This window comes from Berghia stephanieae, chromosome 5, assembly GCF_034508935.2.
Source record: "Berghia stephanieae isolate SIO BIC M18660-M18661 chromosome 5, UCSD_Bste_1.3, whole genome shotgun sequence".
Taxonomy (NCBI): Eukaryota; Metazoa; Mollusca; class Gastropoda; order Nudibranchia; family Aeolidiidae; genus Berghia; species Berghia stephanieae.
In genome coordinates this window covers 3,743,007-3,762,413 of record NC_088364.1, presented here as the reverse complement: position 1 = coordinate 3,762,413, position 19,407 = coordinate 3,743,007, and the positions used below count along the sequence as shown (strand labels likewise).

The 19,407-nt window shown below is 42.9% G+C and overlaps 1 protein-coding gene across 2 annotated transcripts in view; it reads right to left on the bottom strand.

Moving 5' to 3' along the window:
• LOC144972255 (substance-K receptor-like) overlaps window positions 1-19,407 on the bottom strand; it is a gene marked incomplete at its 3' end in the record, with an annotated part of 252,558 nt that overhangs the window by 54,620 nt on the left and 178,531 nt on the right. For both annotated transcript variants that reach the window (XM_078913301.1, XM_078913302.1), the window contains 2 exon segments: window positions 3,580-4,795; window positions 13,343-13,420. In XM_078913301.1, coding sequence (XP_078769427.1) covers window positions 3,580-4,157 — 578 coding nt within the window.

Below are 19,407 nucleotides of genomic sequence, written 5' to 3'. Positions count from 1 at the left end.
CACTACTATTTTTATGACGATCGACCCAATCAGCAGCAGCCTCTCATGGTTTTCACACTATTATGTTATGACGATCGACCCAATCAGCAGCAGCCTCTTATGGTTCTCACACTACTATGTTATGACGATCGACCCAATCAGCAGCAGCCTCTCATGGTTTCACACTACTATGTTATGACGATCGACCCAATCAGCAGCAGCCTCTCATGGTTCTCACACTACTATGTTATGACGATCGACCCAATCAGCAGCAGCCTCTCATGGTTTTCACACTACTATGTTATGACGATCGACCCAATCAGCAGCAGCCTCTCATGGTTCTCACACTACTATGTTATGACGATCGACCCAATCAGCAGCAGCCTCTTATGGTTTTCACACTACTATGTTATGACGATCGACCCAATCAGCAGCAGCCTCTCATGGTTTTCACACTACTATGTTATGACGATCGATCCAATCAGCAGCAGCCTCTTATGGTTTTCACACTATTATGTTATGACGATCGACCCAATCAGCAGCAGCCTCTTATGGTTTTCACACTACTATGTTATGACGATCGACCCAATCAGCAGCAGCCTCTTATGGTTTTCACACTATTATGTTATGACGATCGACCCAATCAGCAGCAGCCTCTTATGATTTTCACACTACTATGTTATGACGATCGACCCAATCAGCAGCAGCCTCTTATGGTTTTCACACTACTATGTTATGACGATCGACCCAATCAGCAGCAGCCTCTTATGGTTTTCACACTACTATGTTATGACGATCGACCCAATCAGCAGCAGCCTCTTATGGTTTTCACACTATTATGTTATGACGATCGACCCAATCAGCAGCAGCCTCTTATGGTTTTCACACTATTATGTTATGACGATCGACCCAATCAGCAGCAGCCTCTTATGGTTTTCACACTACAATGTTATGACGATCGACCCAATCAGCAGCAGCCTCTTATGGTTCTCACACTACTATGTTATGACGATCGACCCAATCAGCAGCAGCCTCTTATGGTTTTCACACTACTATGTTATGACGATCGACCCAATCAGCAGCAGCCTCTTATGGTTTTCACACTATTATGTTATGACGATCGACCCAATCAGCAGCAGCCTCTTATGGTTCTCACACTACTATGTTATGACGATCGACCCAATCAGCAGCAGCCTCTTATGGTTTTCACACTACAATGTTATGACGATCGACCCAATCAGCAGCAGCCTCTCATGGTTCTCACACTACTATGTTATGACGATCGACCCAATCAGCAGCAGCCTCTTATGATTTTCACACTACTATGTTATGACGATCGACCCAATCAGCAGCAGCCTCTTATGGTTCTCACACTACAATGTTATGACGATCGACCCAATCAGCAGCAGCCTCTCATGGTTCTCACACTACAATGTTATGACGATCGACCCAATCAGCAGCAGCCTCTTATGGTTCTCACACTACTATGTTATGACGATCGACCCAATCAGCAGCAGCCTCTTATGGTTTTCACACTACAATGTTATGACGATCGACCCAATCAGCAGCAGCCTCTCATGGTTCTCACACTACTATGTTATGACGATCGACCCAATCAGCAGCAGCCTCTTATGGTTTTTCACACTACTATGTTATGACGATCGACCCAATCAGCAGCAGCCTCTTATGGTTTTCACACTATTATGTTATGACGATCGACCCAATCAGCAGCAGCCTCTTATGGTTTTCACACTATTATGTTATGACGATCGACCCAATCAGCAGCAGCCTCTTATGGTTTTCACACTACTATGTTATGACGATCGACCCAATCGCAGCAGCCTCTTATGGTTTTCACACTATTATGTTATGACGATGGACCCAATCAGCAGCAGCCTCTTATGGTTTTCACACTACTATGTTATGACGATCGACCCAATTAGCAGCAGCCTCTTATGGTTTTCACACTACTATGTTATGACGATCGACCCAATCAGCAAAGTCCGGTCCGCATTCGTGCACGGTCGCAAACCTGCCGGGTAGCATCGTCACAACACACCGTTCGACTAGATGCTCTGCCGTCTCAGGTTCTTGCCCACAGCGGGTACATGTTGGACAGGTAGAAAGACCCAACCGATGAAGCGCACTTGGCAAAACGGGGGTCCCGATAGCTCAGTTGGTCGAGCACTCGCTTCACACACAAAGGGACCGAGATCGATCCCGGGTGCAGTCCAGGTTTTTTTTCTGACGCCCCCTCCCCCCCCCCCCCAACCCCTGTCCACCCAGCAGTGAATGGGTAGATGAGTCGATTAGATTTGGCGGAAAGTACTTTGCGATAGACTAGCGTCCTATCCAAAGGATAGCAAGCAATTGTTATTGTCCGTTTCACGCTATAGAAACCAGGATAAACTCCGGCTTCATGGGCCTAATGGCTCTGAAGGACAATTTTCCTTTTTCTTGGCGAAACCTATCAATCCTGAGACTTACTAGGTTATTATTATTTTTTTTTTTTTGGTGCCAGGATGACGGTCATTTTAACCGATCCATATAATTTGAAGGACGAGTTTTCTGGCCAAATTTTTATATAGATAGTATGCGCTTGGCCAAGAAGCTCACAATATTGCCATCAGGAAGTATAACTGACCAACACACAAAACTCGGTGTAACCTTGAACATTTCAGTCCATTTGTGTGTGAAACGAGTGCTCTACCAACTGAGCTATAGGGTCAGTATCCGTGTCTAATTCACCCCGATGTAATAGTGTGTAGAGGCGATGCGTTATACACCTCGATAGCAGGATTACCCACAATCATTTTCATTCACAAGGCAAAAATCGTTTTGCAGTTCTTTCCTGCTTATTTCCCTTTATTTATTCAGTGTGCGTAAACAATGGAGTTGTCTTTCCTTGACAAAGTAGCTATGACGTAATTAGGTCAATGGCGAGGGAGAGAGTTGTGGTTGGTTGGACACCAAGTTGATTGTATTGGGTGGGTTCATAACTAAAGGGATATGAATTATCTGGGAGTGGATGGGGGGGGGGGAATATGGTACAAGATATATGCGTGAATATATATTTTTAGAGAGAGAGAGAGAGAGAGAGAGAGAGAGAGAGAGAGAGAGAGAGAGAGGGAAAGAGAGACAAAAAGAGAAAGAGGGGAGATAAATATAGAGAGAGAAGGAGTGAGGAGAGAAATAAAGATAGAGAGAGAAAGAGAGAGTTAGAGAAAGTGTGAGTGTGTGTTTGTGTGTGTGTGAGAGAGAGAAAGAGAGAGAGAGAGAGAGAGAGAGGAGAGAGAGAGAGAAAGAGAGAGAGAAAGAGAGAAAGAGAGAGAAAGAGAGAGAGAGAGAGAGAGAGAGAGAGAGGCGATAACAGTAAAGAAAACACATATTGCCGTGTCGTAAGACAATTTTCCATTTATAAATTTCTCATTTTTGTCCAACCACATAAACTGACAACTTCAAAGACTGCGAGGAGAGAGAACATAAATTGACCCTGGGAGGTCAAAGACCCTACCCAGCAATGGAGTTACTAATTAATGACGGGATTCCATTCCTTCTATCTAGTGTATTCTACGGCCTGCAACAAATCTTGGTACTTACCTATCGACAGCGATGGCCATGAACGTGAGGACGGACACTGAGATAGCGCAGGTGGCGAGAAAGTACGAGAACTTGCAGTATCCCAGGCCGAAGAACCAGGTCTGGTAGAGGTTGACTGTGAAGTGAAACAGCACGTTGAACACGGCGATGAACACATCGGCTACGGCTAAATTGACCAGAAAGTAGTTCGTCACGGTGCGCATGCGCTTATGGGCGAGAACAATCCAGATGACGATGATGTTTCCTCCAGCGGCGACGATGAAGATGATGATGAAGAACGTGTAGAAGATCGCTTGTTGCCACAGAGGGAACCAGACAGGGGCGAGGATGTGACTTCCGTTGTTGGAAGATGGCTGAGTGGTGTAGTCATGGAAGGTGTTGTCGTCGCCGTCGGCGTGGATTGACGATATAATATTACTACTGTTGTTGTTGTTGTTGTTGAGGATGTTGCTGTTGTTGATTTTGGGACCCGTTTCGATGTACAGCGTCGTCATTCTAGAGTAGTTGTATGCAAATGAGGCATTGGGCGTTTCCGGTCCACCCATGAACATTGCCTGCGTGAAGAGTTTGAGATCCATAGTGACGCCTTAGAAGAGTTGATAGAGCAGATGTAAAAACAACAAGAGCTTCAGGTTGCGATAACTCACGAAGCTTTGAGTATTGTCTTCGTTCTATTTTTATAGGTGTTAAGCGATTAGGTAAATATTCAAAACATCCACCAACCGGATATGACGTACTAAAACGCAAAACCTATGTGTAACGTTGAGCGTCTATATTCTGCTTGATATAATTTAGTGAGAATTAATAGTTAAAATAGCTATCCAAAAACAATAACAAAGAGCTGAATGACGTCAGTTTTGTCCCATCTATAACAGTGTACAAAACTTGGTCCAGAGCGAAAACATGGCACAGATTAAAATATTTTTAATCACAGGATGTTAGAAGGTCCGTTGACACACCAGAAAATGTCAAGAAAAACAACAACTGTTTCGGCTACACGTTTTCATCGCATGTACACATACGCTTAAAAAAAAAAAATCCCAGGTATATATTTACAGTTAAAAACGGCGGTTAAAAGGTGTTGTGTCTCTCGTGATTTCCAAGAAATGTTGGTTGGGTAGCAACGTTCACATCGGGGTTTTGTTTACAATACAATGGCCCCGGAAGTGATGTAAACCACACAAATGTCCTCGTCTTGTTTACATAGTCTGAATACCTGCGAATAGATAGAGAAATCAACAAAGGTGATATTCTTTAAGGTATCCAATACACAGAGGAGGGTGGGGGGGGGGGGGGTTGGGTGAGGTGTCTGATGGTGGTTGTGGGGGTAGAAGGGATGGGGGGGGGTGGTGGGGAGGGTCTGATGGTGGTTGTGGTGGTAGAAGGATGGGGTGGGGGTTGGTGAGGGGTCTGATGGTGGTTGTGGTGGTAGAAGGGATGGGGGGGGGGGGGGGTTGGGTGAGGGGTCTGATGGTGGTTGTGGTGGTAGAAGGGATGGGGGGGGGGTTGGTGAGGTGTCTGATGGTTGTGGTGGTAGAAGGGATGGGGGGGGGGGGTTGGGTGAGGTGTCTGATGGTGGTTGTGGTGGTAGAAGGGATGGGGGGGGGGGTTGGGTGAGGTGTCTGATGGTGGTTGTGGTGGTAGAAGGGATGGGGGGGGGGGGGGGGTTGGGTGAGGTGTCTGATGGTGTTGTGGTGGTAGAAGGATGGGGGGGGGGTTGGGTGAGGTGTCTGATGGTGGTTGTGTGGTAGAAGGGATGGGGGGGGGGGGGTTGGGTGAGGTGTCTGATGGTGGTTGTGGTGGTAGAAGGAATGGGGGGGGGGGGTGGTTTTAAGTGTATTTATACATATATTATTATATGCGTATTTATTATTTTGTTAAACCCCTTCCGCCATGACATCATAAGATACCGTCACCCGGGCAGTCCACGTAGGAATATAGACAATCCATCAAACAGGATGTCTGTCTGATGTCAACAGGAATCACCCATGTAATCCAAAGTGAGCAAATAGGGAGTTAATAATCTTGCCCAAGGAAAAAAAACCCCGACTGTGGCTGAAGCGGGGCTCGAACCCGTGACCTTCCGGATCACAGTGCAATGCTTTGACCATTCAGCCACTTCTTCACCCCCCCCCCCCGTCCCAGGTTTATACAAAGGTATTAGATGAATAACAATCATTTTGAAACATATAGATATTAAACGATGTATTTGTATAAAAAATTATCAAGCATCCATTTAGGAATAGGGAATGAGATTAGCGGAAGAGTAGCGTCCCTTGATTGGACGTCACCTTACAGAGAGAACGTCAATTTGGTTTTGAAGTGTCTCAAGCCGCTTTCACCGGAAGCGAGGACGAGAGCCGCACGAGCACAACCAACATGACGTTCTCTCTCTAATGACTTTTTCCGCCGGTGACGTCACAGACTATGGCTGACGTGCAATCAAGGGACGCTACTCTTCCGCTAATCTCATTCCCTATAAATGAACCAAAAATAAATTTAAAGACGTCATTGGTTTCCAAAGATTGTCGGTTGATTTTGTTTTTGTTTTTTTTCTTTTTAAAAAATTTCTTTGGTTATTTTTAAAATTATTATTTCATTTGATAAGAAAAATAGAGAGAAAAAAAAATTCTGTGTCAATATCTCAAAATCCTATTTTCAACCAGAACTCCAACAATCTTCAAATACAATCAAACTGTTACCAAAGTGGTTTGAATATGACATCACATTCGTCTTCAAACTCCTTGGCTTGCGAAGAGAGACTTTCATCACGAATTATTATGTGGAAACAAAACAAGCATCGGGCAAACTCCCCACATTTGCAGTGAACTTGCCCACGCGCACACACACACACACACGCACACCACACACACGCACACACGCACGCACACACACACGCACACACATACACATTGACGGTGAACTTGCCCACGAACACACACGCACACGCACACACACACACACGCACGCACACACACATATACACATTGGCGGTGAACTTGCCCACGCACATACACACACACACACACACCACACACACCCACACACACCCACCCACACCCACACACACACAGATTGGCGGTGAACTTGCCCACGCACATACACACACACACACCCACACATACCCACACACACCCACTCACACCCACACACACACAGATTTGCGGTGAACTTGCCCACGCACACACACGCACCCACACACACCCACCCACACACACACACGCACCCACACACACGCACCCACACACACCCATCCACACACACACACACACACACCCACACACACACAGATTGGCGGTGAACTTGCCCACCCACACAGACCTGCCTCGTATTACGAAAGAATCGTAGACTAACGAAATGTTGTCTCCAATTTCAGAACTGGATGAGCATTTTTCTAAGTCATTCAAACTTATTGAACATGAAAGTTGATGCCAAATGACATCGTTTTAAGGATTTTGAAGTGTTATGTATTACTTGTGGTGGTAAATTGTTGATTTTTTTACGTCAACAAAGTGCCGACTTGAAATTTAAAGAAAGTCGTAGTTTCCCCAAGGAAAAAAAAAGAAAATACACTTTAATTAGCATTAGAAATAAATGATTTTTCCTTAGCAAGATACAAAAATACCTCTAGATCCTGAATATAGGTTGTAAGGAACTAAACGTTATTTTTCAACAAGATTTATTGAGCAAAGAGGCGAATACAGTTCTATAGGGAATGAGATTAGCGGAAGAGTAGCATCCCTTGATTGGACGTCATCTTACATAGAGAACGTCAATTTGGTTTTGCGCATGCGTCTCTCTCGTCCTCGCTTTCGGTGAAGTGTCTCATGCCGCTTTCACCGGAAGCGAGGACGAGAGACGCATGCGCACAACCAAAATGACGTTCTCTTTCTAATAACTTTTCCGCCGGTGACGTCCAATCAAGGGACGCTACTCTTCCGCTAATCTCATTCCCTATAAATAAACCAAAAATAAATTTAAAGACGTCACTGGTTTCCAAAGATCGTCGGTTGATTTTATTTGTTTTTTTTTCTTTTTAAAAAATTTCTTTGGTTATTTTTAAAATTATTATTTCATTTGATAAGAAAAAATAGAGAAAAAAAAAATTCTGTGTCAATATCTCAAAATCCTATTTTCAACCAGAACTCCAAGAATCTTCAAATACAATCAAACTGTTACCAAAGTGGTTTGAATATGACATCACATTCGTCTTCAAACTCCTTGGCTTGCGAAGAGAGACTTTCATCACGAATTATTATGTGGAAACAAAACAAGCATCGGGCAAACTCCCCACATTTGCGGTGAACTTGCCCACGCGCACACACACACACACGTACACCACACACGCACGCACACACACACACACACACGCACATACACACACGCACGCACACACACGCACACACATACACATTGGCGGTGAACTTGCCCACGCACACACACACACACACACACACACGCACACACACACACGCACCCACACACGCACCCACGCCCACCCACCCACACATACACACACACACACCCACAGATTGGCGGTGAACTTGCCCACGCACATACACACACACACCCACACATACCCACACACACCCACTCACACCCACACACACACCCACAGATTGGCGGTGAACTTGCCCACGCACATACACACACACACCCACACATGCCCACACACACCCACTCACACCCACACACACACAGATTTGCGGTGAACTTGCCCACGCACACACACGCACCCACACACACCCACCCACACACACACGCACCCACACACACGCACTCACACACACCCATCCACACACACACACACACACAGAGATTTGCGGTGAACTTGCCCACGCACACACACACGCACCCACCCACCCACACACACACACACACACACAGATTGGCGGTGAACTTGCCCACGCACACACACACGCACCACCCACCCACACACACACACACATACACATTGACGGTGAACTTGCCCACGCACACACACCCACCCACACACACCCACACACACACAGATTGGCGGTGAACTTGCCCACGCACCCACCCACCCACACACGCACCCACCACCCACACACACACACACACACACAGATTGGCGGTGAACTTGCCCACCCACACAGACCTGCCTCGTTATTACGAAAGAATCGTAGACTAACGAAATGTTGTCTCCACTTTCAGAATCCTGATGAGCATTTTTCTAAGTCATTCAAACTTATTGAACATGAAAGTTGATGCCAAATGACATCGTTTTAAGGATTTTGAAGTGTTATGTATTACTTGTGGTGGTAAATTGTTGATTTTTTTACGTCAACAAAGTGCCAACTTGAAATTTAAAGAAAGTCGTAGTTTCCCAAGGAAAAAAAAGAAAATACACTTTAATTAGCATTAGAAATAAATGATTTTTCCTTAGCAAGATACACAAATACCTCTAGATCCTGAATATAGGTTGTGAGGAACTAAACGTTATTTTTCAACAAGATTTATTGAGCAAAGAGGCGAATACATTTCTATAGGGAATGAGATTAGCGGAAGAGTAGCATCCTTGATTGGACGTCATCTTACATAGAGAACGTCAATTTGGTTTTGCGCATGCGTCTCTCTCGTCCTCGCTTTTGGTGATGTGTCTCATGCCGCTTTCACCGGAAGCGAGGACGAGAGACGCATGCGCACAACCAAAATGACGTTCTCTTTCTAATAACTTTTCCGCCGGTGACGTCCAATCAAGGGACGCTACTCTTCCGCTAATCTCATTCCTATAAATGAACCAAAAATAAATTTAAAGACGTCACTGGTTTCCAAAGATCGTCGGTTGATTTTATTTGTTTTTTTTTTCTTTTTAAAAAATTTCTTTGGTTATTTTTAAAATTATTATTTCATTTGATAAGAAAAAATAGAGAAAAAAAAATTCTGTGTCAATATCTCAAAATCCTATTTTCAACCAGAACTCCAAGAATCTTCAAATACAATCAAACTGTTACCAAAGTGGTTTGAATATGACATCACATTCGTCTTCAAACTCCTTGGCTTGCGAAGAGAGACTTTCATCACGAATTATTATGTGGAAACAAAACAAGCATCGGGCAACTCCCACATTTGCGGTGAACTTGCCCACGCGCACACACACACACACGCCACCACACACACACGCACACACACACACACACACGACACACACCACACGCACGCACACACACGCACACACATACACATTGGCGGTGAACTGCCCACGCACACACACACACACACACACACACACCACACACACACACGCACCCACACACGCACCCACGCCCACCCACCCACACACATACACACACACACACCCACAGATTGGCGGTGAACTTGCCCACGCACATACACACACACACCCACACATACCACACACACCCACTCACACCCACACACACACACCCACAGATTGGCGGTGAACTTGCCACGCACATACACACACACACACCACACAATGCCCACACACACCCACTCACACCACACACACACAGATTTGCGGTGAACTTGCCCACGCACACACACGCACCCACACACACCCACCCACACACACACACGCACCCACACACACGCACTCACACACACCCATCCACACACACACACACACACACACAGAGATTTGCGGTGAACTTGCCCACGCACACACACACGCACCCACCCACCCACACACACACACACACACAGATTGGCGGTGAACTTGCCCACGCACACACACACGCACCACCCACCCACACACACACACACACATACACATTGACGGTGAACTTGCCCACGACACACACACCCACCCACACCACCCACACACACACAGATTGGCGGTGAACTTGCCCACCCACCCACCCACCCACACACGCACCCACCCACCCACACACACACACACACACACAGATTGGCGGTGAACTTGCCCACCCACACAGACCTGCCTCGTATTACGAAAGAATCGTAGACTAACGAAATGTTGTCTCCACTTTCAGAATCCTGATGAGCATTTTTCTAAGTCATTCAAACTTATTGAACATGAAAGTTGATGCCAAATGACATCGTTTTAAGGATTTTGAAGTGTTATGTATTACTTGTGGTGGTAAATTGTTGATTTTTTTACGTCAACAAAGTGCCAACTTGAAATTTAAAGAAAGTCGTAGTTTCCCAAGGAAAAAAAAAGAAAATACACTTTAATTAGCATTAGAAATAAATGATTTTTCCTTAGCAAGATACACAAATACCTCTAGATCCTGAATATAGGTTGTGAGGAACTAAACGTTATTTTTCAACAAGATTTATTGAGCAAAGAGGCGAATACATTTCTATAGGGAATGAGATTAGCGGAAGAGTAGCATCCCTTGATTGGACGTCATCTTACATAGAGAACGTCAATTTGGTTTTGCGCATGCGTCTTCTCTGTCCTCGCTTTTGGTGATGTGTCTCATGCCGCTTTCACCGGAAGCGAGGACGAGAGACGCATGCGCACAACCAAAATGACGTTCTCTTTCTAATAACTTTTCCGCCGGTGACGTCCAATCAAGGGACGCTACTCTTCCGCTAATCTCATTCCCTATAAATGAACCAAAAATAAATTTAAAGACGTCACTGGTTTCCAAAGATCGTCGGTTGATTTTATTTGTTTTTTTTTCTTTTTAAAAAATTTCTTTGGTTATTTTTAAATCATTATTTCATTTGATAAGAAAAAATAGAGAAAAAAAAATTCTGTGTCAATATCTCAAAATCCTATTTTCAACCAGAACTCCAAGAATCTTCAAATACAATCAAACTGTTACCAAAGTGGTTTGAATATGACATCACATTCGTCTTCAAACTCCTTGGCTTGCGAAGAGAGACTTTCATCACGAATTATTATGTGGAAACAAAACAAGCATCGGGCAAACTCCCCACATTTGCGGTGAACTTGCCCACGCGCACACACACACACACGCACACCACACACACACACACACACACACACCCGCACACACACACACGCACGCACACACACATACACATTGACGGTGAACTTGCCCACGCGCACACACACACACACACGCACACCACACACACACACACACACACACACACACACACGCACACACGCACGCACACACACACGCACACACATACACATTGACGGTGAACTTGCCCACGAACACACACGCACACGCACACACACACACACGCACGCACACACACATATACACATTGCCGGTGAACTTGCCCACGCACATACACACACACACACCCACACACACCCACACACACCCACACACACACAGATTGGCGGTGAACTTGCCCACGCATGCGCACACACACGCACCCACACACACCCACCCACACACACACACACACACAGATTGGCGGTGAACTTGCCCACGCACACACACACGCACCCACCCACACACACACACACACACACACACCCCAGATTGGCGGTGAACTTGCCCACCCACACAGACCTGCCTCGTATTACGAAAGAATCGTAGACTAACGAAATGTTGTCTCCACTTTCAGAATCCTGATGAGCATTTTTCTAAGTCATTCAAACTTATTGAACATGAAAGTTGATGCCAAATGACATCGTTTTAAGGATTTTGAAGTGTTATTTATTACTTGTGGTGGTAAATTGTTGATTTTTTTACGTCAACAAAGTGCCAACTTGAAATTTAAAGAAAGTCGTAGTTTCCCAAGGAAAAAAAAAAGAAAATACACTTTAATTAGCATTAGAAATAAATGATTTTTCCTTAGCAAGATACAAAAATACCTCTAGATCCTGAATATAGGTTGTGAGGAACTAAACGTTATTTTTCAACAAGATTTATTGAGCAAAGAGGCGAATACATTTCTATAGGGAATGAGATTAGCGGAAGAGTAGCATCCCTTGATTGGACGTCATCTTACATAGAGAACGTCAATTTGGTTTTGCGCATGCGTCTCTCTCGTCCTCGCTTTCGGTGAAGTGTCTCATGCCGCTTTCACCGGAAGCGAGGACGAGAGACGCATGCGCACAACCAAAATGACGTTCTCTTTCTAATAACTTTTCCGCCGGTGACGTCCAATCAAGGGACGCTACTCTTCCGCTAATCTCATTCCCTATAGCGAGAGCCAAAAAATTCGTATTTCTACGAAATGTTCATAGTACTAGGCAGATCTGTGTTCACGATAGCACTTGGCTAAGGAGCTCACAACATTGCCATCCGGAAGTATAACGGGCCAACACACGAAACTATATATTATGCAACCTTAAACGTTTATAGTCTGGTTAATACAGTTTAGTGAGAAGAACTCATAAACATGGATGGAAAGAAAAAAAACCCCAAAGACCTGAGTGACGTCAAATTCGAGCTATCTATATTGACGACTAGTTTGATCCCCTAAAAGTTGCGAAATTTTAGATTTTCGTGAAGGCAGGCCTCGGAACAAAATTCCCTAACCCTCCTCTTCCCAACTGTGCGGAATTCGTCACTTTCCTGAGGCTATGTGGTCTTGTGGTATGACACTCGTTTCTGGATCGGAATGTCCTGGGTTCGAGCCTCGCTCGGCGCATAATTGAGTCCTTGGAAAAGGTTCTCTGATCATATTATCTCACCGTACTCAGGTGTAGAATGAGTAGGACATGGTCATTGACACTGTCGTCTTCAATGACGTTTTCCCAACAACGATAACAACGATAACAACGACAACGATAAGACCGATAACAACAATAACAACAACGATAACGACAACGATAACAACGGAGTTGACGACAACGACGATGACAACAACAACAACAGACCTATGACAAGTTCCAATCTGCTGCTTACGTCATATCGCAATCAGCTGACCGCCAATGGTTTTCCTTCCTTCACATCTCCTGTAAATAAACAAAACAAAACAAAACAAAACATCACATCTTTGTAAAGTAACTAAAAATGTGGAGCTTTCATATAGCGCAATATCCATTAAACGTGCCCAAAACGCTTTACAAAGGGTCCCTGACAAACAACAACACAAAAGATAAAGAACGAAACATGACGCCTATCAGGCGATAATACAATTTTTTTTTCCCGACAGGGACCTTCGCTGTTAACGGCCAGGTACTCATTTTACACCCGAGAACGGTGAGAGAATGTGAGTAAAGAGTCATTTTCCAAGGACTCAACTATGCGCCGAGCGAGGCTCGAACCCAGGACCTCCGGATCCGAAAGCGAGTGTCATACCACTACACCACATAGCCGTACTAGTACAGTAACAACTATAAAGATAAGAAAAAAAATGTATAAAACAGTAATGGACAAAATTAGCAAAGATCAAAAAAAACATCCTTTAAAAAATGAGCCTGACCACAGAATGGGAGAAATACAAAAATGACCTGAGCTTTTATGCAGAGCATTTTCCAATAAACGTGCTCAAACCGTTTTACAAGGGGCCCCAAGTCAACAGTAACATTTAACATGTAGTACGAGACATAATGCATTCATTTAGACTATATTACATTTTCTTTTCCGACAGAGACAACGCTGTTAACGGCCAGGTACTTATTTTACACCTGAGTACGATGTGAGAATGTGAGTAAAGAGCCTTTTCCAAGTACTCAGCTATGCGCCGCTCGGGTCTCGAACCCAGGACCTTCCGATCCGAAGGTGAGTGTCATAACACTAGACCAACGAGCATAAAAAATGATAATGGTTAAAACAAAGATTTCGGGTAAACAGACCTGTATAAAAGTAGACATCGATCCAAACTGCATCCTACGGATCATGAGGGCCCGTGGAGCCGGAATCTATCCCGGTCTTTATAGCTTGAAACGGACAATAGCAATTGCTTTCCACCTTTTTGACAGGACGCTAGTCTGTCGCAAAGTACTTTCCACCAGATCGAACATATCTATCTACTCAATCAGTACTAGATGAACAGGGGGTGGGAGGCAAGAAAAAAAAAATCTCGACTTCTCGGTGTCCTTGCGTATGACGCGAGTGCTCTATCAACTGAGCTATCGTGGCATCCAATCCATATTCATTATCCTATAAACCATAAAATGACATCCTATAACTATCATCGATAATCCATACTCCCATTCACCAACGAATACAACACATCAACTAACATAATTGTGTCAACATAGACAATCAACACACATCTCACAACACACACCTGTCCTTGACCCCTGTGATGTGTTACACACTCCACATTCGACTTTACAGTGGAGAGCATGGGGTGGGGGGAGGGAAGGGGGAGGGGGGGAGAACAATAAAGTGAGTAAATATGACTCATATAAAAGGGCAGAACACACAAAAAACAACAACGTTTCGGCCCTTGGCCTTTGTCAGGAAACAAGTGATTTTTAAAAACCATATCTTGTTGTTTGTCTCCGAAGAATGTATCAATAAAGATGAGAGAAGATAGAATGAAATGGTTCGGACATGTTAATAGACGAGAGAGGGAGTACGTGGGAAGGAAATAATGGGATATATAATTAGCGGGAAAGAGAAAGAAGGGACGCTCAAAGGCTTGGATGGATGGATAGGGTCAAGGACGATATGAAAGAACTGGGCCTGGAGGAAGATGGTGCTATGAACGGAGATGCATGGAGTTGTGGCATTCATTATGGCAACCCTGCAAAATGCGGGAGAAGAAGAAGAAGAAGAAGAAGAAGAAGAAGAAAGAAAGAAGAAGAAGAAGAAGAAGAAGAAGAAGAAGAGAAAGAAGAAGAAGAAGAAGAAGAGAAGAAGAAGAAGAAGAAGAAGAAGAAGAAGAAGAAAGAAGAAGAGAAGAAAGAAGAAGAAGAAGAAAGAAGAAGAAGAGAAGAAGAAGAAGAAGAAGAAGAAGAAGAAGAAGAAGAAGAAGAAGAAGAAGAAGAAGAAGAAGAAGAAGAAGAAGAAGAAGAAGAAGAAGAAGAAGAAGAAGAGAAGAAAGAAGAAGAAGAAGAAGAAGAAGAAGAAGAAGAAGAAGAAGAAGAAGAAGAAGAAGAAGAAGAAGAAAGAAGAAGAAGAAGAAGAAGAAGAGAAGAAGAAGAAGAAGAAGAAGAAGAAGAAGAAGAAGAAGAAGAAGAAGAAGAAGAAGAAGAAGAAGAAGAAGAAGAAGAAGAAGAAGAAGAAGAAGAAGAAGAAGAAGAAGAAGAAGAAGAAGAAGAAGAAGAAGAAGAAGAGAAGAAGAAGAAGAAGAAGAAGAAGAAGAAGAAGAAGAAGAAGAAGAAGAAGAAGAAGAAGAAGAAGAAGAAGAAGAAGAAGAAGAAGAAGAAGAAGAAGAAGAAGAAGAAGAAGAAGAAGAAAGAAGAAGAAGAAGAAGAAGAAGAAGAAGAAGAAGAAGAAGAAGAAGAAGAAGAAGAAGAAGAAGAAGAAGAAGAAGAAGAAGAAGAGAAGAAGAAGAAGAAGAAGAAGAAGAAGAAGAAGAAGAAGAAGAAGAAGAAGAAGAAGAAGAAGAAGAAGAAGAAGAAGAAGAAGAAGAAGAGAAGAAGAAGAAGAAGAAGAAGAAGAAGAAGAAGAAGAAGAAGAAGAAGAAGAAGAAGAAGAAGAAGAGAAGAAGAAGAAGAAGAAGAAGAAGAAGAAGAAGAAGAAGAAGAAGAAGAAGAAGAAGAAGAAGAAGAAGAAGAAGAAGAAGAAGAAGAAGAAGAAGAAGAAGAAGAAGAAGAAGAAGAAGAAGAAGAAGAAGAAGAAGAAGAAGAAGAAGAAGAAGAAGAAGAAGAAGAAGAAGAAGAAGAAGAAAGAAGAAGAAGAAGAAGAAGAAGAAGAAGAAGAAGAAGAAGAAGAAGAGAAGAAGAAGAAGAAGAAGAAGAAGAAGAAGAAGAAGAAGAAGAAGAGAAGAGAAGAAGAAGAAGAAGAAGAAGAAGAAGAAGAAAAGAAGAAGAGAAGAAGAAGAAGAAGAAGAAGAAGAAAAGAAGAAGAAGAAGAAGAAAGAAGAAGAGAAGAAGAAGAAGAAGAAAGAAGAAGAAGAAGAAGAAGAAGAAGAAGAAGAAAGAAGAAGAAGAAGAAAGAAGAAGAAAGAAGAAGAGAAGTATTTGTCTCCTAACGAAGGGCAAGGGCCGAAACGTTTTTTGTTTGTGTTGTCCCCTTTTATAAGAGTCACACTCCTGAACCCTTGGATCACAAATGTTTGTTTTGCTTGTTTTTAAGGGGGATTTTTTGGCGCTTGCAGCACATTTGAGTCATATCAGTGCCATGACAATGGTAGAAAATTGGATAGTAAAAACATTCTAAGATGTACAATTGGATTCAATAGTCTGATGTCACGCCGCCCGGCAACGGCGGCCATCTTGGTTCTAAACAAAGAAAATCATTACTTTTTATTTTATGCTGGCTAGAACTTTTCATATGCCTTGTGATCAGAATGTGTAAAAGTCAAAACATGATCAATTTTTTTCCCCTCTGGATACGCTTTTATGTTCGCCGGTGAAATATTTCATACGGCGTCCGCCATTGTTCCGATAGTTTAGAGCCAGTGTTACTAAGTTACCATGCGTCATTAGGAAGGAAGTGACGTTAGGACTGTTGAAGAGTATTAAAAGGACTTGAGGAAATAGTAAGACATATGGGAAATGGTTCAAATAGGGAACTGATGGAAATTCATGATCGGTGTACTTAGTTTGAGATTACCTAATGTCTTATCCTGACACCAGCACAAGTAACCACTAAAAGGAATACAATCAAATATTTACAAATCATATGTTAAAAGTAACAATACATAACAAAGAGATGATTTACAAAGAAAAAAATATAATCTCCCAAATCTATAACTATATATTTGATGTTTCCCTTCCCCCACCCAGCCAAGGACTCCAGCCAGGGCCAGGACAAAACCTGGTAATCTCATCCCAATATTGGAAAACAGATATAGGGGGATAGAAGACACAGCAAGTCCCTCCCTACCCACTTTGGGAGACCAGGAATCCCACCCAGGATCGCAAGTGTGACCCACCTTATCCAAACGGTGTGATGGCAAATGACTTTAACATTGAAATGAGAGGAAAGACCCGTTTTTGTTCTTTTTGCACTGCCAGACATTAAACTGTAAAATTGAATGTAAGCTTCAATTTAATACACTAAAATAGATAAAATGAACGTTTCGGGTTTCCCATTTATCAACAAAACATATGAATGTAGTGTTTCATTCATCCTGTTTTTGTTGATAAAGGGGAAGCCCGAAACATCTCTTCTATCTGTTTTCGTATATTAAATTGAAGCTTACATTCAATTTTATATTTTTATTTCTTTCTTCGAGCTTCGAGCAGCAACATTTCCATTTTTGCAATGTGAGATATTGTATTGATTCTTCACAATGATATGTCACGCGTCAGGGCCATTTGGCCCATGGGCCCGGAGTTTATCCCGGTTTCTATAGCGTGAAAAGGATAAAAACAAATATTCCATTTATTCATCCCATAGGGGAAATATGTGTCTAGGGTCTATCCCGAGGGAAGACTGAAATAACCCAGGCGTCAGCCGCAGTGCAACACCAGAATTTGAGCTAGAGCGAAGTGACTTGCTTAAGGCCACGTAGTGCAGCGGCGAGTGATCGAACTTGGTACCTTTCGGTACGACTAAGCCACGCTGCCCCTCAATTGCTTGCTATCCTTTATATGGCATCATTGCTTGAACATTAAAAAAAAACCACTCAATTTTACACTATTTCTTTGTTTTTTAAGGGTTTTACGGCGCTTGAAACACGTTTAGGTCATATCAGCGCAAGTAAAAAGTAAAAAAATGGGATAGCGAAAAACGGGCCTAGTTTAACATTGTTTTAATACACAATATTTTGCCTCATGTTTTAAGATTTCCATTACAGGAATGAGTCCACAAGGAATTGAGTTATCAGACCTGCAAATAAGTGCACGTCGGTACCCACATAAATCAACATTCGATTACTGACCTGACGTGAAAAAAAAAACAAAAAACAAACTAAAAACAATTAAAAGCAAAACAAAGAAGAAAAACCAAAACAAATTTTTGAATTTTGATCAGCCCCAAGATTTTTTTTGACAAGATACAGGTCAATTTAACCGGGCCCATATTTGAAGAGCGATTTTTCTGCACTGGCCAAAACATAAAAAGCATGTTGTTTTTTTTTTGTTTGTTTTTTTTTTTCAGAGTGCGCAAGGCAAGCAAAACAAACTGGACAAAGCTGTTTGTATTGACATGGCGGAACATCTGTGTTCGTGTCTGACCGTGGCCTTCGTAAAGTTATGGCCTGATACTGACCAAAAAATGACGTCAAAATGCCAGTCTTTTACCACAAAAGAAAACAAATCGTGAGTTGTATTCAATAGTTCAACCAATGAAATAACTTGTTTCCATGAGCTCTACAAACGACAACTCACTCGGCGGTGCAAAAACCAAATAATGACGTCAAACTGCCAGTCCTTTTGGATTTCAGTATCAGGCTATAACATAACGATGGCTACGGTCTGAGCCCTGTGATCTGTTACAGGCCGTGTTCGATTTCACTCCGATGACAGGCTCGGATTTCATCATGTGGTCATCTCCCTGTCACGTGGTCATCATGCCAACATTGTCACGTGGTCATCACGCTGAACGCTGTCACGTGCTTATCTAGTTAACTCTTTCCTTGCCGATTATTTTCAGTATTTCCCCAAAATGACAGGCTTACCCAGCAGAAAAACTGATTCTTTAAATTCAAACAAGCTCTCTACAAAACAACTTTTATGTTCTTATTGATTAAACAAAGATCATTCTTCAAAGTTTGTGATGTATAAATTAAATCTGAATAAGAAAAATGTATATTGTGTCGTAACAAATGTGACGATTTTGTTGTATGTGGTCAGGAGAGGGTTAAACAACAAAGGGATGGATTGAAGGCAAATAGTCACAAACAGGTGTAAGTAATGTCCCGATTCTTAACAAAATA